The sequence below is a fragment of the Leptopilina heterotoma genome, unplaced genomic scaffold, assembly GCF_015476425.1.
Source record: "Leptopilina heterotoma isolate Lh14 unplaced genomic scaffold, ASM1547642v1 Lhet_63, whole genome shotgun sequence".
Classification (NCBI taxonomy): Eukaryota; Metazoa; Arthropoda; class Insecta; order Hymenoptera; family Figitidae; genus Leptopilina; species Leptopilina heterotoma.
The window spans coordinates 2770409-2784509 of record NW_025111149.1 but is presented as its reverse complement, the minus strand read 5'-3'; the positions used below and the strand labels follow the sequence as shown (position 1 = coordinate 2784509).

Sequence of the window (14101 nt, the reverse complement as noted above, 5' to 3'; positions counted from 1 at the left end):
TTTGATCATTTATCTAAAGTACAATTCTTTAGGTAAACTCTCCTCCAATTTTTATTAAAATCGGTTTATCCGATCGCGAGTAATTAGCTATTTACTAAAACGCTACAAATTACTTTGACCTTGAATAACTTTGGTAAATATTCGAATTTCGGAAAACTATTTACAGGTTTTTATTATACCATCATAGGCTATCGAAACATATAAGAATGAGAAAAATCCACCGACCTAATGAAAAATAGGGGCCCACTTCAGGAATTCTTACCCTAAAATTAATTTTCGGTCTCAAAAATAAAAATTAATTACACGAATGCACATCTTCGAAGGAATTCCACTTGACATGTAAAAATAATGTAACATTAACAAATAAGCAAAAAAATCATTAAACAATTCATTTTAATTATATTTATAATATAATTTTGTCATTAACCAACAGTGGAACAAAAAATGTTTTGAAAACTTGATTTTTTTATTTAACATAACCTCACTTTTTCGAGTCTTTTCTGGCTTTGAAGCTTCATAATTAAATATTAATTATATGTTTAAACTAAATGTTTTTTTAGAAATGTGTTGAGGAGTAAATTGTCGAAAGGTACCTATAGAAACTGATTTTATTTTGCAATGAGGAAAACAAAAGTTATTTAAAAAATACTGAAACCGTAGAGGGAATCCCTCCCTAGGTGTGTGACGGAGGGTTAAAATAGTTGAATCGATTCAAAAATTTTTTAATAAAATTGTATTGAAAATTATTGTGTTCATGGGAAGAAATTAATTATTTTTAAAATTAATTGAATTCTTGCGAATAATGTTATTAAAATTTTATAAAATTTGACTTATTAACTCATTATAATTATTAATAATAATTAACATTAAGTGAAATTATAATTATAAATTAAATATTTAAAATTTTGAATCTAAAATTATTGAAAAATTGAATTTGTTATTGATAATAAAGTATTTTAATATGATTATTAAAATAAATTTTGTTTTTTATTTTAGGAACAAGCGAGAAGAAGAGAGGCAGCGCGACAATGGCGAGATCAACAAATCGCCGAGTTAACGGCCCTGCCTCATCGAACACCACAGCAGGAGGAGCAAGTGCGAGCTCTGCAACTTGAAAGAGATTTTCAGAAGCGCGCCGAAGAAGTTGCAAATCAACAAGACGACGATGACGAGAGCAACGAAGTTGAAAACGAAAGTGTCCAACGGGTACAAGGTCTCTTGCGAATGGCAGCAACTCAAGATCGAACAAATCAAGCAAATCAACAACAAACTCTATCGCGAACAAATACAAATAATCAATCAATAAGAGGTGTCCTCTCGCCACAATCAGTTGGCAGCCAATTGCAATCGACAAATGTCCCCATGCACACAGCAATTAGCCATCAGGGTTTACAAGTTGCCGTCAATTCCTATGGAGGTTCCAATGAAAATACAAATCTTCATAATCAAAATCAAAATCTCAATACACAACAACCTCTGTCTCCAACTTATGGCTCGGCTTTAAATCAAATCGCAACTAGTCAGAAACCAACGATTATTGGTACAACACAGAATGAAGAACGTGAACGACAACGGAGGATAGACGATTTGAAGAGAAAGCAAAACGAGTTTGATGAAAATCAGAAGAAAAGAGAGGAGGAAATTAGACAACAGCAACAATTGCAAATTCATCAACATCAGATGCAGCAACTTTATCAACAACAACATCAACAACAACAACAGCAGCAGCAGACGAATTTAAGAAGAGATCCTAATTTACATCCAGGAATGTTGAGATTGGATAATCTTGTGATTAACGGTCCTAATTCTCCTTGTGAGTAAATATATTATTAGAGAGATTCAATATTTAGAATGTACACCTACATTTATCAATATTTTTCTGTTCAACTTTTTATATAAATTTTTGTTTAGAAGATGTTTTACATAGTTTCTTGCTTGATTAATTATTTAAAAATGAAAAAGTTTTACCTGAACACAAAAATTTCAATTATTTTCATAAATTATCAAATTTTTTGTAGGGATTCAATTATTTTTAATAAATTTCTAGAAAGAATACAATTACTTAAAACTTTTTTCATAAAATTCTTCACTGGGATTCAATTATTTTCAATATTTTTATAAAATATCTAGAAAGATTTCAATTATTTTCATAAATAATAAAATTCTTGGCTAGAATTCAATTATCTTTGTAGATACATAATAACATTTTTCGCAGGGATTCAATTATTCTTAATAAATATCTTGAAAGAATTCAATTACTTTCCTAAATAATAAAATTCTTCGCTGGAAATCAATTATTTTCATAAATAATAAAATTCTTCGCAGGAATTCAATTAGTTTTAGTAAATTTCCAGAAAGAATTAAATTATTCTCACAAGTAAGAAAATTCTTCGCATGAATTCAATTATTTTCAAAAACTAATAAAATTTTGGTAGGAATTCAATTATTTTCTAAAAATGTTAATAAAATTCCATAATCTAATTTCAGTTACAATTATAAACGAACACGATTATTTTAAAAACCTGAAAGCAATTTTTCATGAAATATAATTACATACTTAGAAAATTTTCAAATTAAAATTATTAACCCGTTGCCTGTTTCCGACCCACGGGTGGGTCGTGAAAAAGTTTGGCCATAACTAGGTGGGTCGTATTCATTTTCACTCAAAATAAATATAATTTGTATATAAATTGATAGATATTTTTCTTTATATCAATATTGTAAGACATTATAAGGGTCATTAATGATATTTTTTACAATAATTGAATATTTAGTTATAATTTAATTATATTATACTATTCGAAAAAGTATCAGGTTCCGCTGGGCATTTTGGGACAATCATGTTGTATTTTCCTCAAACAGTTAAGGGGTTAAAAATACTATTGTCTTCAAAAAAATTCAAATAAATTCATCACACAATTATTCTAAAAAAATTTAGTAAAATTTTTCGTAACAATTCAATTATTTTAAAAAATAATAAAATTTTTCGGCGGAAAATCTTGTGCAGAATTTTTTAATTCCTGCAAAGAATTTTATTAGAATTGTTGGAAATAATTAAATTCTTTCAAACAATTTTATTAAAATTGTTTTGAAAGTAATTCTGTGCAGAATTTTGTTATTAAAGAATTGAAAATAAATGAATTCCTTTGAAAAAATTTATTAAAATTTTAGAATATAATTGAATTTTTGAGAAGAATTTTATTATTTATGATGATAAAAATAATTGAATTCCTGCTAAAAATTTTCTATATTTATGATAATAATTAAATGATTGCGAGGTATTTTATTAAGATTTTTTTTAAATAATTGAATTCTTGCTAAGAATTTTATTAAAATTTTTGTAATTAATAAATGAATATTTGAATTATTGGAAAGAATTTTATCAAAATTTTTTAAACTAATATATAATAATTAATATTAATATTAATACATATATACATAATAATAATTTGCTATTCCGTGAACAGAAAGTGTCGTCTTTTGTTTTTCTATAGTAATTAATGTTTTGATAGAAATTTTGGTTATGAGTATTCCCATATGTGTGATAACCACTTGATGCAAAGAAATTTTTTTACAAATTGAAGAAAAATTATCAAGACGTGGATCTATTCAACTGATGTTAAAAATAGTAAATACATGTAATTTTTTCAAGAATTCTCTATTATTTTGTTAATTCTTATAAATTTAATGAAATTCTCAAACTTGGTATTGATAAAAAATTTAAATTCTAACATCGAACAATTTTGTTTACAATATTATTCAATTAGTGAACTGAATTTTATTTGCCACTTTTGTTTGACAAAAATAAATTGATTAAAGACACTTAAATATTTAGTATGTTTTTTAGATTAAAATAGTGTTTTTCAATTAAATCTTCAGAATTTTTATTTCTTTTGGTAAATTCAGTCTCCTATAAAATGATAATTCAATAAACTTCAAAAAAAATTCCGCATTTTTTACATTTTTTGATACTCTTGCCATTCCGGTTACGCAGAATCGGGTACTTTATTTATTTCAGAAAAAATAATGCTTATAAATTCTATTAAACATTTCTTTCCTTCAATTATCAACATTTCAATGTTTTCAATATATTTTTCGGATGAATACTAACAATTATTAGGGTAGGCGAACACTATTTTTAAAAAAAGTATTTTCTACACCTTTTTGTCTAAAAAGGCGATTTCTAATTAAATCTGTTTTCTGAAAAAAGTTTTTATAAAAAGTTATAATTTCCCATGTTTATTTTCCTAAAATTTCTAAAATTCCATAATTTTGATAAAAATTAGAAAATTGTTTAAAAATAAAGATTAAATTTTCTGTTTCTCAATTACAATTCTGTTTACAAAATTATAAGTTTGTTTTTGAAAATGAAGAAAAATTTTTATAAAATTACTATTTCTTATCACAATTTGTTAACAAAATTCTATTCTTCTTTGAAAAAAAAATCATTTGCATCATTTTTACATTTAAATTTCCAAAGTTAATATATTTATAAAAAATTTTTTTAGAAAATTTTAAATATCTTTAGGGAAAAAATCCCTATAATTTGTTAATTACGATTTTTAACTAGATTATTTAAAAATTTTGTTAAGTAATTTGCATAATTTCTATTTTTTATTATAATTTTTTAACGAAATATTAAGTATTTTCTTAAAGAATTAACAAATTTTCGTAAATTTTATTTTTTAATCATATGTACTTATTGATCGTGATTACAAAAATAGAATATTGTTAGAAAAAAGAAAAATTTTGAAAATTACCTTTATTAGAAAAATAAATCTTTAGAAAATTAGCTTTATTAGAAGACAGAAAACTGCAAAATCACCTTTATTAGAGAAAAGTTTTTTAGAAATTCCCCTTTATTAGAAAAATTTTTTTTTTAGAAAATACGATTTAGAAAAACTATACGCCAACCATTATTAGAAACATAAGAATGAAAATTAAAATATTTGCAGAAATTATAATTTAAATCTTTTGAGTTTGAATTTTATTACATTTATATGAGCTTAAAAAATGTTTGAGGGATTTCATGAGAAAATTACATGTATAAAAATTACATTTGAAACTTGAGTTGAGTAGAGGCATGTTTTTTCACTTGGTAATTATATTTATTTTAATAACAGAAGCCATTAAAAAATCGCAAAAGGATCCAAGGCAAGAAAAGTAGTAATTTTGAATTTTCGAGGATTTTCTAAAAATCTCGGTATTTAAACTAAATTATAATTTCCTTCTTGCAAATTTTTTTAAATGGCTTCTGAGGCGTGGAAATGATAATATAGTTGAAATACCGAGATTTTTTAAAAAATCATAACTATTGTAAACCTAAACATGCAAGAATATAAATTGAAATTATTAAATTTTTTCTGTGGAAAGCAGGTAGGCAGATTGCTACCGTGATAATTCTTTAAATCATTCACGCGCGCGTAGGACTTTGCTAGTTAATTAATAAGTGAATTTTTAAAAATTATGATTCTGAAATTATTCAAAAATTGTGGTTGATATTTAAAAAGAAAAATTCTTGTAATAATGATAATAATAATAATAAATGTTTTGACGCTTTTCTTTGAATGGGTCTCTATGCAAGAAAATTATATAGTTAATTTTGAAAATTTTTTACCGGAAAGCGTTTCATTTATTGTATTTATTAATTTCTTATCTATGAGTTACGAATATACATTTTTCATTTATTTGTTTTCCAGCTTCTCAAAATGGAAGTAGTGAAGCTCCTCCTCCTCCGCCAGAAAGAGGATCGAGTTATGCAATAATGTCACAGCAGAGTGCTTTAAGATCGAATAATTCAACAACTTCTAACACGCCAATTGGTTCACATCAAGCAACAACGAAACGTGTTTCTTTCCACGATCCAAATGCCAACACCGAAACTACTACGCGCAATATGACTGGATCGACGAGCAATACTTCATTAACCATGGATACTATTCGAGAAGATCCAAATGTAAGTGCAATTATTTTTTAATTCATTACTTTTAAAAATTGCCAATTTTCTCAATTTCTAAAGCTCTATAAAAAATAATTAAGGGGACATTCCAGTTCAAAATTTCAAAAAAATCGATTTTTTTTTGTTTTTATTTTCGGATTTCTTATAGTGTCAAGAATACTCTCCTAAAATATTATTGCAAAATTTAAAGTAAAACAAAAGTTATACATCCTTATTCTTTGCCATGTCAAAGATGTTTTTGTATGCGGATAAGCAATCGAATGATTTAAATGTTTTCTCATTTGCAATTTTTAAAAAAGACAAACAAAAATGTATTTGGTGTTGCTGATCACAAATTATATATCAAATTTTCAAAATTCAAAATGGCGGATCCAACATGGCGGAAAAGAAAATTTTTTTATTTTAATTTTTTTTTCGTCCGCCATATTGGATCCGCCATTTTTAATTTTAAAAAAATTATGTCATATTCGTAATCAGCGACCCCAAAACCCCCCCGTAACGATTTTCAAGCAAATCCAATGATTTTAAAAAAAGAATGTCCGCCATATTGGATCCGCCATTTAAAATTTTAAAAATCTGATTCAATATTCGTAATTAGCGACCTCAAAAACCCCCGAGTAACGATTTTCAAGCAAATCCGATGATTTTTTAAAAAAAATTTCGAAACTTATGAACAAAAACTTAAAATGCGTTTTTCTCAAAATGTCTTTTTTTGGTCTGGTAAGAGTGATATCTCGAGTTCTTCTGAAGCGATTTTAAAAAATCAAACGGCTTTTGATTCAGCGTCATCATGCCTATAAGTGAAACCTCAAAAACTGGAAAATTTCCAACTCTCTTTATTTTATAAGAGAAATTCTGAATAAAAACACCTTTTTTTTGCATATTTTGGGGAAAAAGTACTCTAAAAAAAGGGGGGGAAGAAAATTCCACTTTTTTGAGGTTCCACACCGAAAGAAATATCTAACGAAGAGAATGTCACTTCGTTTTTGGTTTTATCTCTTATAGAAAGTTTGGAATCGATCTTACCACCAAAAATGGGCATTTTCGAAAATGGCGTATATCGCCGCCATTTTGAAATAAACATGAAAAAAAAAAATTTTTACAATTTCTTAAATAAATTATTTATTACATGTAAAAGAAATTTTTTAAATAAATGTCATAGTTATTTTAATAATATATACTAAAAAAGCCTTCTTTTTGCCTGTTTTGAACTGGAATGTCCCCTTAAGGTAACGACGCCTATACTCGATCGGAACCAATAGTCGATCAAATAGATATAATTAATAATTAATAGTTTAATGATCCACAAGTTTTTAACGTTCAAATAAACGAAATATTTTTTATTTAAAATATTTTCATAAATTACTGATCGAAATATAAATTAAAAAAATAAAATTTCACATTTAGAAACTATAATTAATTTTTTCATACCGCGGTGCTTAAAAGGGCACTTTTTTGCACCTTGTTATGAAAAATATCGTTTGTAACTAGTGCTAGCAGTTGCCAATTTTCGAACGAGCACTTTTTTTGGAACAAACTGTAGCCTACAGTTTGTTCCAAAAAAAGTGCTTGTTCAAAAATTGGCAACTGCTCGCACTCGTTACGAAATATACTATTTTAACAGCGATGCAAAATTATTGTAATAAAAATTTAATTTAAAAAAGAAATAAATAAATTTTATTCATTTGAACGCTCGGAACTTTAGGTTCATACAGTTTAAATAAATACTCTTTATACCAATTTAATTAAACTATTAATTAATTTGTATAGTTTATCTACCTTATTATTATTTTTCATAGTATTAACAGTGTTTTAGATTATAAAAATGTCCGAAATTTTTTGAATTAAAAAAATTTTTTTTCATTGACAAGTCATTGCAAAATTAAAAATTTAGAGTTTTTTGCACATTTAAACTTGGTTTAAAATAAGAAAGTTTGTCGTAATTTTTTTAAATTTGCGATAAATATCTAATGCCGGATATTTTTTTATTCAAAATTAAAATTTTATATTTTGATTTTATTTATTTATATTTTTTAATTTAAACATTTAGATATTAGTGATAATTATATTAAAAGAAAACTGAATATTTCTTTATAACGCACACATTGGCAGGTATCGAAATAAGGTATATTTTTCAAGTCACAATGCCTGTTGGTTTTAAGACGTTTTCAAAAATTCTAACTGCATGGTTTAATAACAATTTTTTATAACAGTTAATTTTTATTCATATAGTAAAATTTATGTCTTCAAACATCATAATCATAATCATCGTCATAATTATCAGCGGCATTGTCATCAGCATTGTCATCATCATGATTATATTCAATCATGCGATTAATTATTATCGTTGTTTTTAAATTACTGTGTGATTGTTGTTTAATGTTATTTGGAATTGATTCCAAAATAAGACAATTTTTTTCAGAAATTTGACTAGAGACTAGAGACAAAAATTATTGACTAGAGTTTTTTAGGGTGTTTACTAAATGGGAAACTTGTGAAAAGTAGTTAAAATAGTCGAGCAGTTTTTGCCGAATATCAATTTAATTTTTTTTTTATTAATTTCTTTGTATTACCTACTGATAAAAAACAATTTCTTCGGAAAAGAAGAAGCATACTAGCTTCTTTAACGTGGAAGAAAGAAACAGGTTTAACCTAAAATAGCAGACACCCTGGACTTTTATTATTGTAAAAATTGTTGTGTGTTTTTGATATTGAAATTAGTTGTGTAAAAATTAGCTGTTTGTTTTTTATTTAAAAAGAGAAAGGAAAGGAAAGTTAAAAATTAAACAAAAATAATTGTACTGTTAGTAATTTTTGAATTTTTGTTGTTTTCAGAATTTCATAAACGATGCAGAAACTCTTCTTGCTTCTCCTAAAACACCAGAAGGTCCAGGTGGTATTTTTTCAGCAGCCACACCGGGCGTGATTGGCGCTCAAGAAGTTTACAAGTAAGTTAAATTTTCGTATTTCAATCACAGGGTTGCGGTTGCCACAAGTCAGGAAATTCAGCGAAAAGTCAGGAATTTTTATTAAAAGGACTGTAAAAAATTAAATTTTTAGAATTCATAAGAAAATTCGGAATTTTTGTGTCTTTTTTGTTTGACTCATAAACTATGAAATTACCACGAATTCTAATACAAAACTTTCAATTCTTTCTATTTCTCACAATAATTTCTTTTAAATAACTTTATTCCTCAACAACTATAATAAAATTATTACTTAGAAATTATTTAATGAATAATTTTACTCAAATATTTCAAAATTAATTGAAATAGGTTTCAATTTGACATTTTAGAAAATTTCATGTTTTTAATGAATTTAATCATCAATTTTTAAGAACTTAGATTTTTTAAAAATTTTAATAATTCCACTTCTTCTAAAATTAGTTAAATTTTTTAATAGATATTTAATTAATTATTAAAAAATAATAGATTTATAGAGAATTTTAATCAAATAAACTAAAAAAATTGAATTTTGAAGAAGTTAGAAGTGTTTGCAAAAATTCAATTATTTTCAAAAGTAATAAAATTCTTCGCAAGAATTCAATTGTTTTCATAAATATTAAAATTCTGCACAGAAATTCAATTATTTTCAATGAGTCTAATAAAATTCTTTACAAGAATTCCAATTGTTTTCATAAATAATAAATTTTTGCTGCAGAATTCAATTATTTTCAGAAAAATTTTAACAAAATTTCTCGAACAGTTAAATAATTTTTATATGATTATAAATAAAATTCTTCGTAGGGATTCAATTATATTCATAAATATGAAAAATCTGATCAGGAATTTAATTATTTTCAATACAATTTTAATAAAATTTCTCGAAAGATGTTACTTATATTCAGGAATTTTAATAAAACTCATTGCAAAATTCAATTATTTTCATAAATTTTAATAAAATTCATGGTAAAAATTTCAATTACATTAAATTATTTTTTAAAATAATAAAAATTGCACAGGAATTCTATTCTTTAAAATTGAATTTGCATAAATTTTTTCGAAAAGAATCAATTGTTTAAAATTTTTTTATAAAATTCTTTGCTATAATTCAATTATTTTCATAAATTATACATTTTTACAGAGATTTAATTATGTTCATAAACAATAAAATTCCTTTTAGGAATTCAATATTGTTAATACAATTTTAATTGAATTCCTTAAAAAGTGTAATTATTCTAAAAAATTTGAATAAAATTTGTCAAAAGAATTCAATTATTTAAAAATTTGTTTATAAAATTTTTCAAAAGAATTTTAATAAAATTGGACGCAAACATTTAATTAATTTCATAAATAATAAAAATTTCACATGAATTCAATTATTTTCATAAGTATTAAAACTTATCGCAGAATTTAAATTATTTTTAATACAGTTTTAATCAAATTTCCCGAAAAATGTAATTATTCTGAAAAATTTTATTAAAATTGGTTATAAAAATTCGTTGATAAAATTCTTCATGAGATTTGGATTTTTTTTAAATTGGTTGAAGTTTTTATTTTCTAATATATATATTTTAATAAAGATTTATTATATTTTTGCTAATTGAAGAACTTCATAATAATCGAAATTTCTCGTAAAATTAAATAAAAAAACAAATGGATTTGGAAATTCTCAAAAAAAAACTTTTTCAAAAATTATTAAAAATAATTTATCTAAAGAAGAATTTTAGTTAAAAATTGTAGAAAATAATATTTGAATTTGAAATTTTTGAAAATCTTAATTCCTAAGGAAGGAAGGATTAAAGTATTCTTTAGGGTCAGGGAATAAGTAATAATTTTGTCTGGAAATAATAATAATAATAATAAATAAATTTTTGTGGCAATCTTGAATAATTTTTCTTTCTGAGAAGGAAAAAAATGAGAAAAATTACTTAACAAAAAATAAAATTCTCTTGTCTAATCAAATCGTTTTTTATGTTTAATTTAGAGATCCAAGACAAAAGCGCTTGGCTGAAAAGCAAAAACAACAGAATTCACAAATGGGAGCTGTGCCAGAAAAGCTGAGCTTTAAAGAAAAAATGAAAATGTTTGCCATGGAAACGGGAGAAGATGGTACACCAAGAGACAAGGTAAAAATTTCTCGAGCTCAACGTGAAATTGACAACATTGGCAGTCCTCTAAGTCCAAACAATAACAGAAGTTAAAAATTGTTATTAAAAATGCTGTGTCTACTCTGGACAGTAGGCACTTCATTATCAAGACTGCAAAATTAATTCCTATCGCTAAAGACCTTCCAGTCTAAGATACTAAATTATATATTATTATAATTATTAAAAAGAAATTAAAAAAATTCCATCTTTATTAGAAACGTTTACGAAAAAAAGACAATTTCAACTTTTGTCTTTATCTCCAAAGAGAGATAACTGTACATTTTTCTTGTACTTTATTGAATATTAATTACACATTGTAGAAAACAAGGTAGAAAATACCGTATAGTTCAACTATTGAAACTTGTACATAAAGATCAATTATCAGTTAACATCCTGTTTGATGTTTATGTTTAAACTATTTTAAATTTTCAATCTTTTTTCAAAACTAACGAAAAAAATTCCCAATACAATTTACATTTGTATAAATAGTTTTAAAACTACTTCTATTTTAAAACAAAAGAAATATCAACCGTTTGCAGCGAATTCAGAAAAGAAAACAACTTTTTTTCTTAATGTAGATAATAGAATAAATTTAGAATTTTAACACAAACTTCTTCTTCTTCTTCTGTTTTTTTGTTGTTGTAGATTAATGTAATTTTTAGTCCTCGAGAGTGAATATTTTTTCAAAAAAAGAAAATTCTCTATAAAGAGAAAATAATAATCAAATAATGTCATTGAGTTAACACAGGTAGTAATATATTTAATCGTACACATAATATCTCGAGTTTATTACTAAAAAAAAAATTAGGAAATTAAAGAGGAAAAAATTTTGAAAATATACAACGTTACGAAGAAAAACCCGTAGATAATAGAATGACCGAAAAATAAAATAACTGTGGAGGCAAGGCTCTAAAAAACAGTTTTTAATAATGAAGAAAACTTAGCAATATTAGTGGATAAATGTTGAAAATAATTATTAATTTTTACAGATTTAGAAAAATCTGACAACATTCTATTAGAGGCAATAACTCCTTCATTTCAACAAATCGAAAATTTTTTTTTATGTATTTACATTCCGATTGTTACACTGTCTGATTTTTTTTATCTCTTTGGATCTTTTTTATCAGTTTTTTTTTCTATACAAATTTTAAAAAAATACTCGCACTTTTATTTTAATAGTTTCTAAATGGGAATGAATCAGAAATGATTAATTCCTAAATGGAAGTCGTAAAATAGTTCTGAATAGAAAAAAGTAAAAAAGTGTTTCTGGGAAAACGAAAATCGATGAGAAACTGATGAGAATTGGGAGAGTTGTCGGACAGTGTTTTTTTGCATTAAATTTTTTTTGAGAAAAGTTTTTAATTTATAAAAATGCGAGAGCAATGTTCGCTTTTTTTAGACAGTGCGCTGAAAGAAGAAAGACATTTTGTCGACATTGTCTTATTCCGATAAATAATTAATATCTATCGATATTCTCTATATTGAATGTGATATAAAGTAGGCCTTTGTTTAAAAAAGAAAAAAATGGAAGAACAATAAAGATAGAAAAGAAATTTCAATTTGCATGAAACAATTTTATTCTATCAAAAAATTGTCAACAAACTGAATTCTATTATAAAATATATCAGTATATGCGAAAGCAGTATTTCGGGCCTATTTAAGACCTTAGACTATTTTTTGTTTCTTTATTCAGAATCCGGAAATATTTTCCATATTTTCCGTTTTTTCTGAATTTTTATTTTTTAAGGGCTATAATAGTGATATTTTTGATCAGCTTGTTAATTAATTAAAATAAATAAAAAAAAACGACGCAAACTAACTTTTGGTCAAAGCCTGATTAGATAACGAACTGAGCCTTATTCAGCCATATTATAGTCAGATTATTAAATTTTCATATTTCTCGATATAAAAAAAGTAGGTAAATAGTTCAAATGTTGAAGAAAAAAATTATTGTTTTTTGGAAAATATTTAATTGTATCTATATAGAGAGCAAAAAAGAAAAAAAAGAAGAAAAAAATGAAAAAAAAGAAAAGGTGAATTCCCTCCTTGTTGTGTATAGCAAAAAAAAATATTTGCACTATATTTTGTAACTGTTTAAGCAAATTCATTTTGTAAAATCATTCTGAATTGCCGAGCAACTACTATTATATATGTATACATATATACATGATCATATTTTATCGTTATTATCGATTGTACTATTAGAAAACATTATATTTTTTAATTATTGTATTATGTCATTATATTATTAAATTACAATATATTAATAAAAATAAATAATACATATAAGTGTGTTTGGAATTTTTGACAATTTTATATTTAATGGTTTTTTCAGGATTTTTGTATTTAATTATCAAATTTAAATTATTGAATAATAAAAAAAGGATTTTATTTATTATTCAAATTTAAATTTGAATCTCGAATCTGTATAATTTATTAATTTTAGTAAGTTATTAAGTTTCAAGTGTTGTAAGTGTTTGTTATTCTAGTGCTTTAAGTTCCTGCTCAGTTTGAATCATTTTTAATTTAAAATTCGTCTGATATAAACTACAGACTTGGCACTCAATAATTAATTTTTAAAAGAGTAGCAAAAAGTGGCATTAAGATTGAAAAGAAGTAGTGAAAAAGTGATTTTTGAAAAATTAAATTTGACCTAAAAAACTTGTTTTTTGCAATTTACAAAAATCAGAAAAATTTAATTCTCTAATTTCTTAATTTCCTTAAAAATATTTACTTTTTCTTATTTAGGTTTATTTATTTACAATGTCCCAATAATAACTTCAAATTCTAGATTTTTCTAAAAATTCAATTATTTTTCAAATTTTTAGTTAGAATTCTTCAAAAATACGTTTCAGGGTGGCCACTTTTTTCATAAAAAAAATTCACGATCATTTCCCGGTCCATTCCCGGTCATAAATTATTTTCCTCGGTCATAAAGAATAACTCTGAAAATAAATTATTCCATGAAAGATTGAAAGAATTTCCTGATTTTTAGACAAAACTTTGACTTTTTCCCAAACCCTAAAAATATTTTAGTTTACTCTAAAAATAAT

The 14101-nt window shown here is 24.5% G+C and overlaps 1 protein-coding gene across 8 annotated transcripts in view; it reads left to right on the top strand.

The window, feature by feature from the left end:
* The window catches only part of LOC122509831 (afadin), a 156765-nt gene extending 143627 nt beyond the window's left edge, over positions 1 to 13138 (top strand). For all 8 annotated transcript variants that reach the window (XM_043624095.1, XM_043624099.1, XM_043624093.1 and 5 more), the window contains 4 exons: positions 997 to 1813; positions 5700 to 5956; positions 8795 to 8907; positions 10886 to 13138. In XM_043624095.1, the coding sequence (XP_043480030.1) occupies positions 997 to 1813; positions 5700 to 5956; positions 8795 to 8907; positions 10886 to 11102 (1404 nt within the window). In that variant the 3' untranslated portion in view covers positions 11103 to 13138. The remainder of the gene's footprint in view (positions 1 to 996; positions 1814 to 5699; positions 5957 to 8794; positions 8908 to 10885) is intronic.
* The last annotated feature ends 963 nt before the right edge of the window (positions 13139 to 14101 follow it).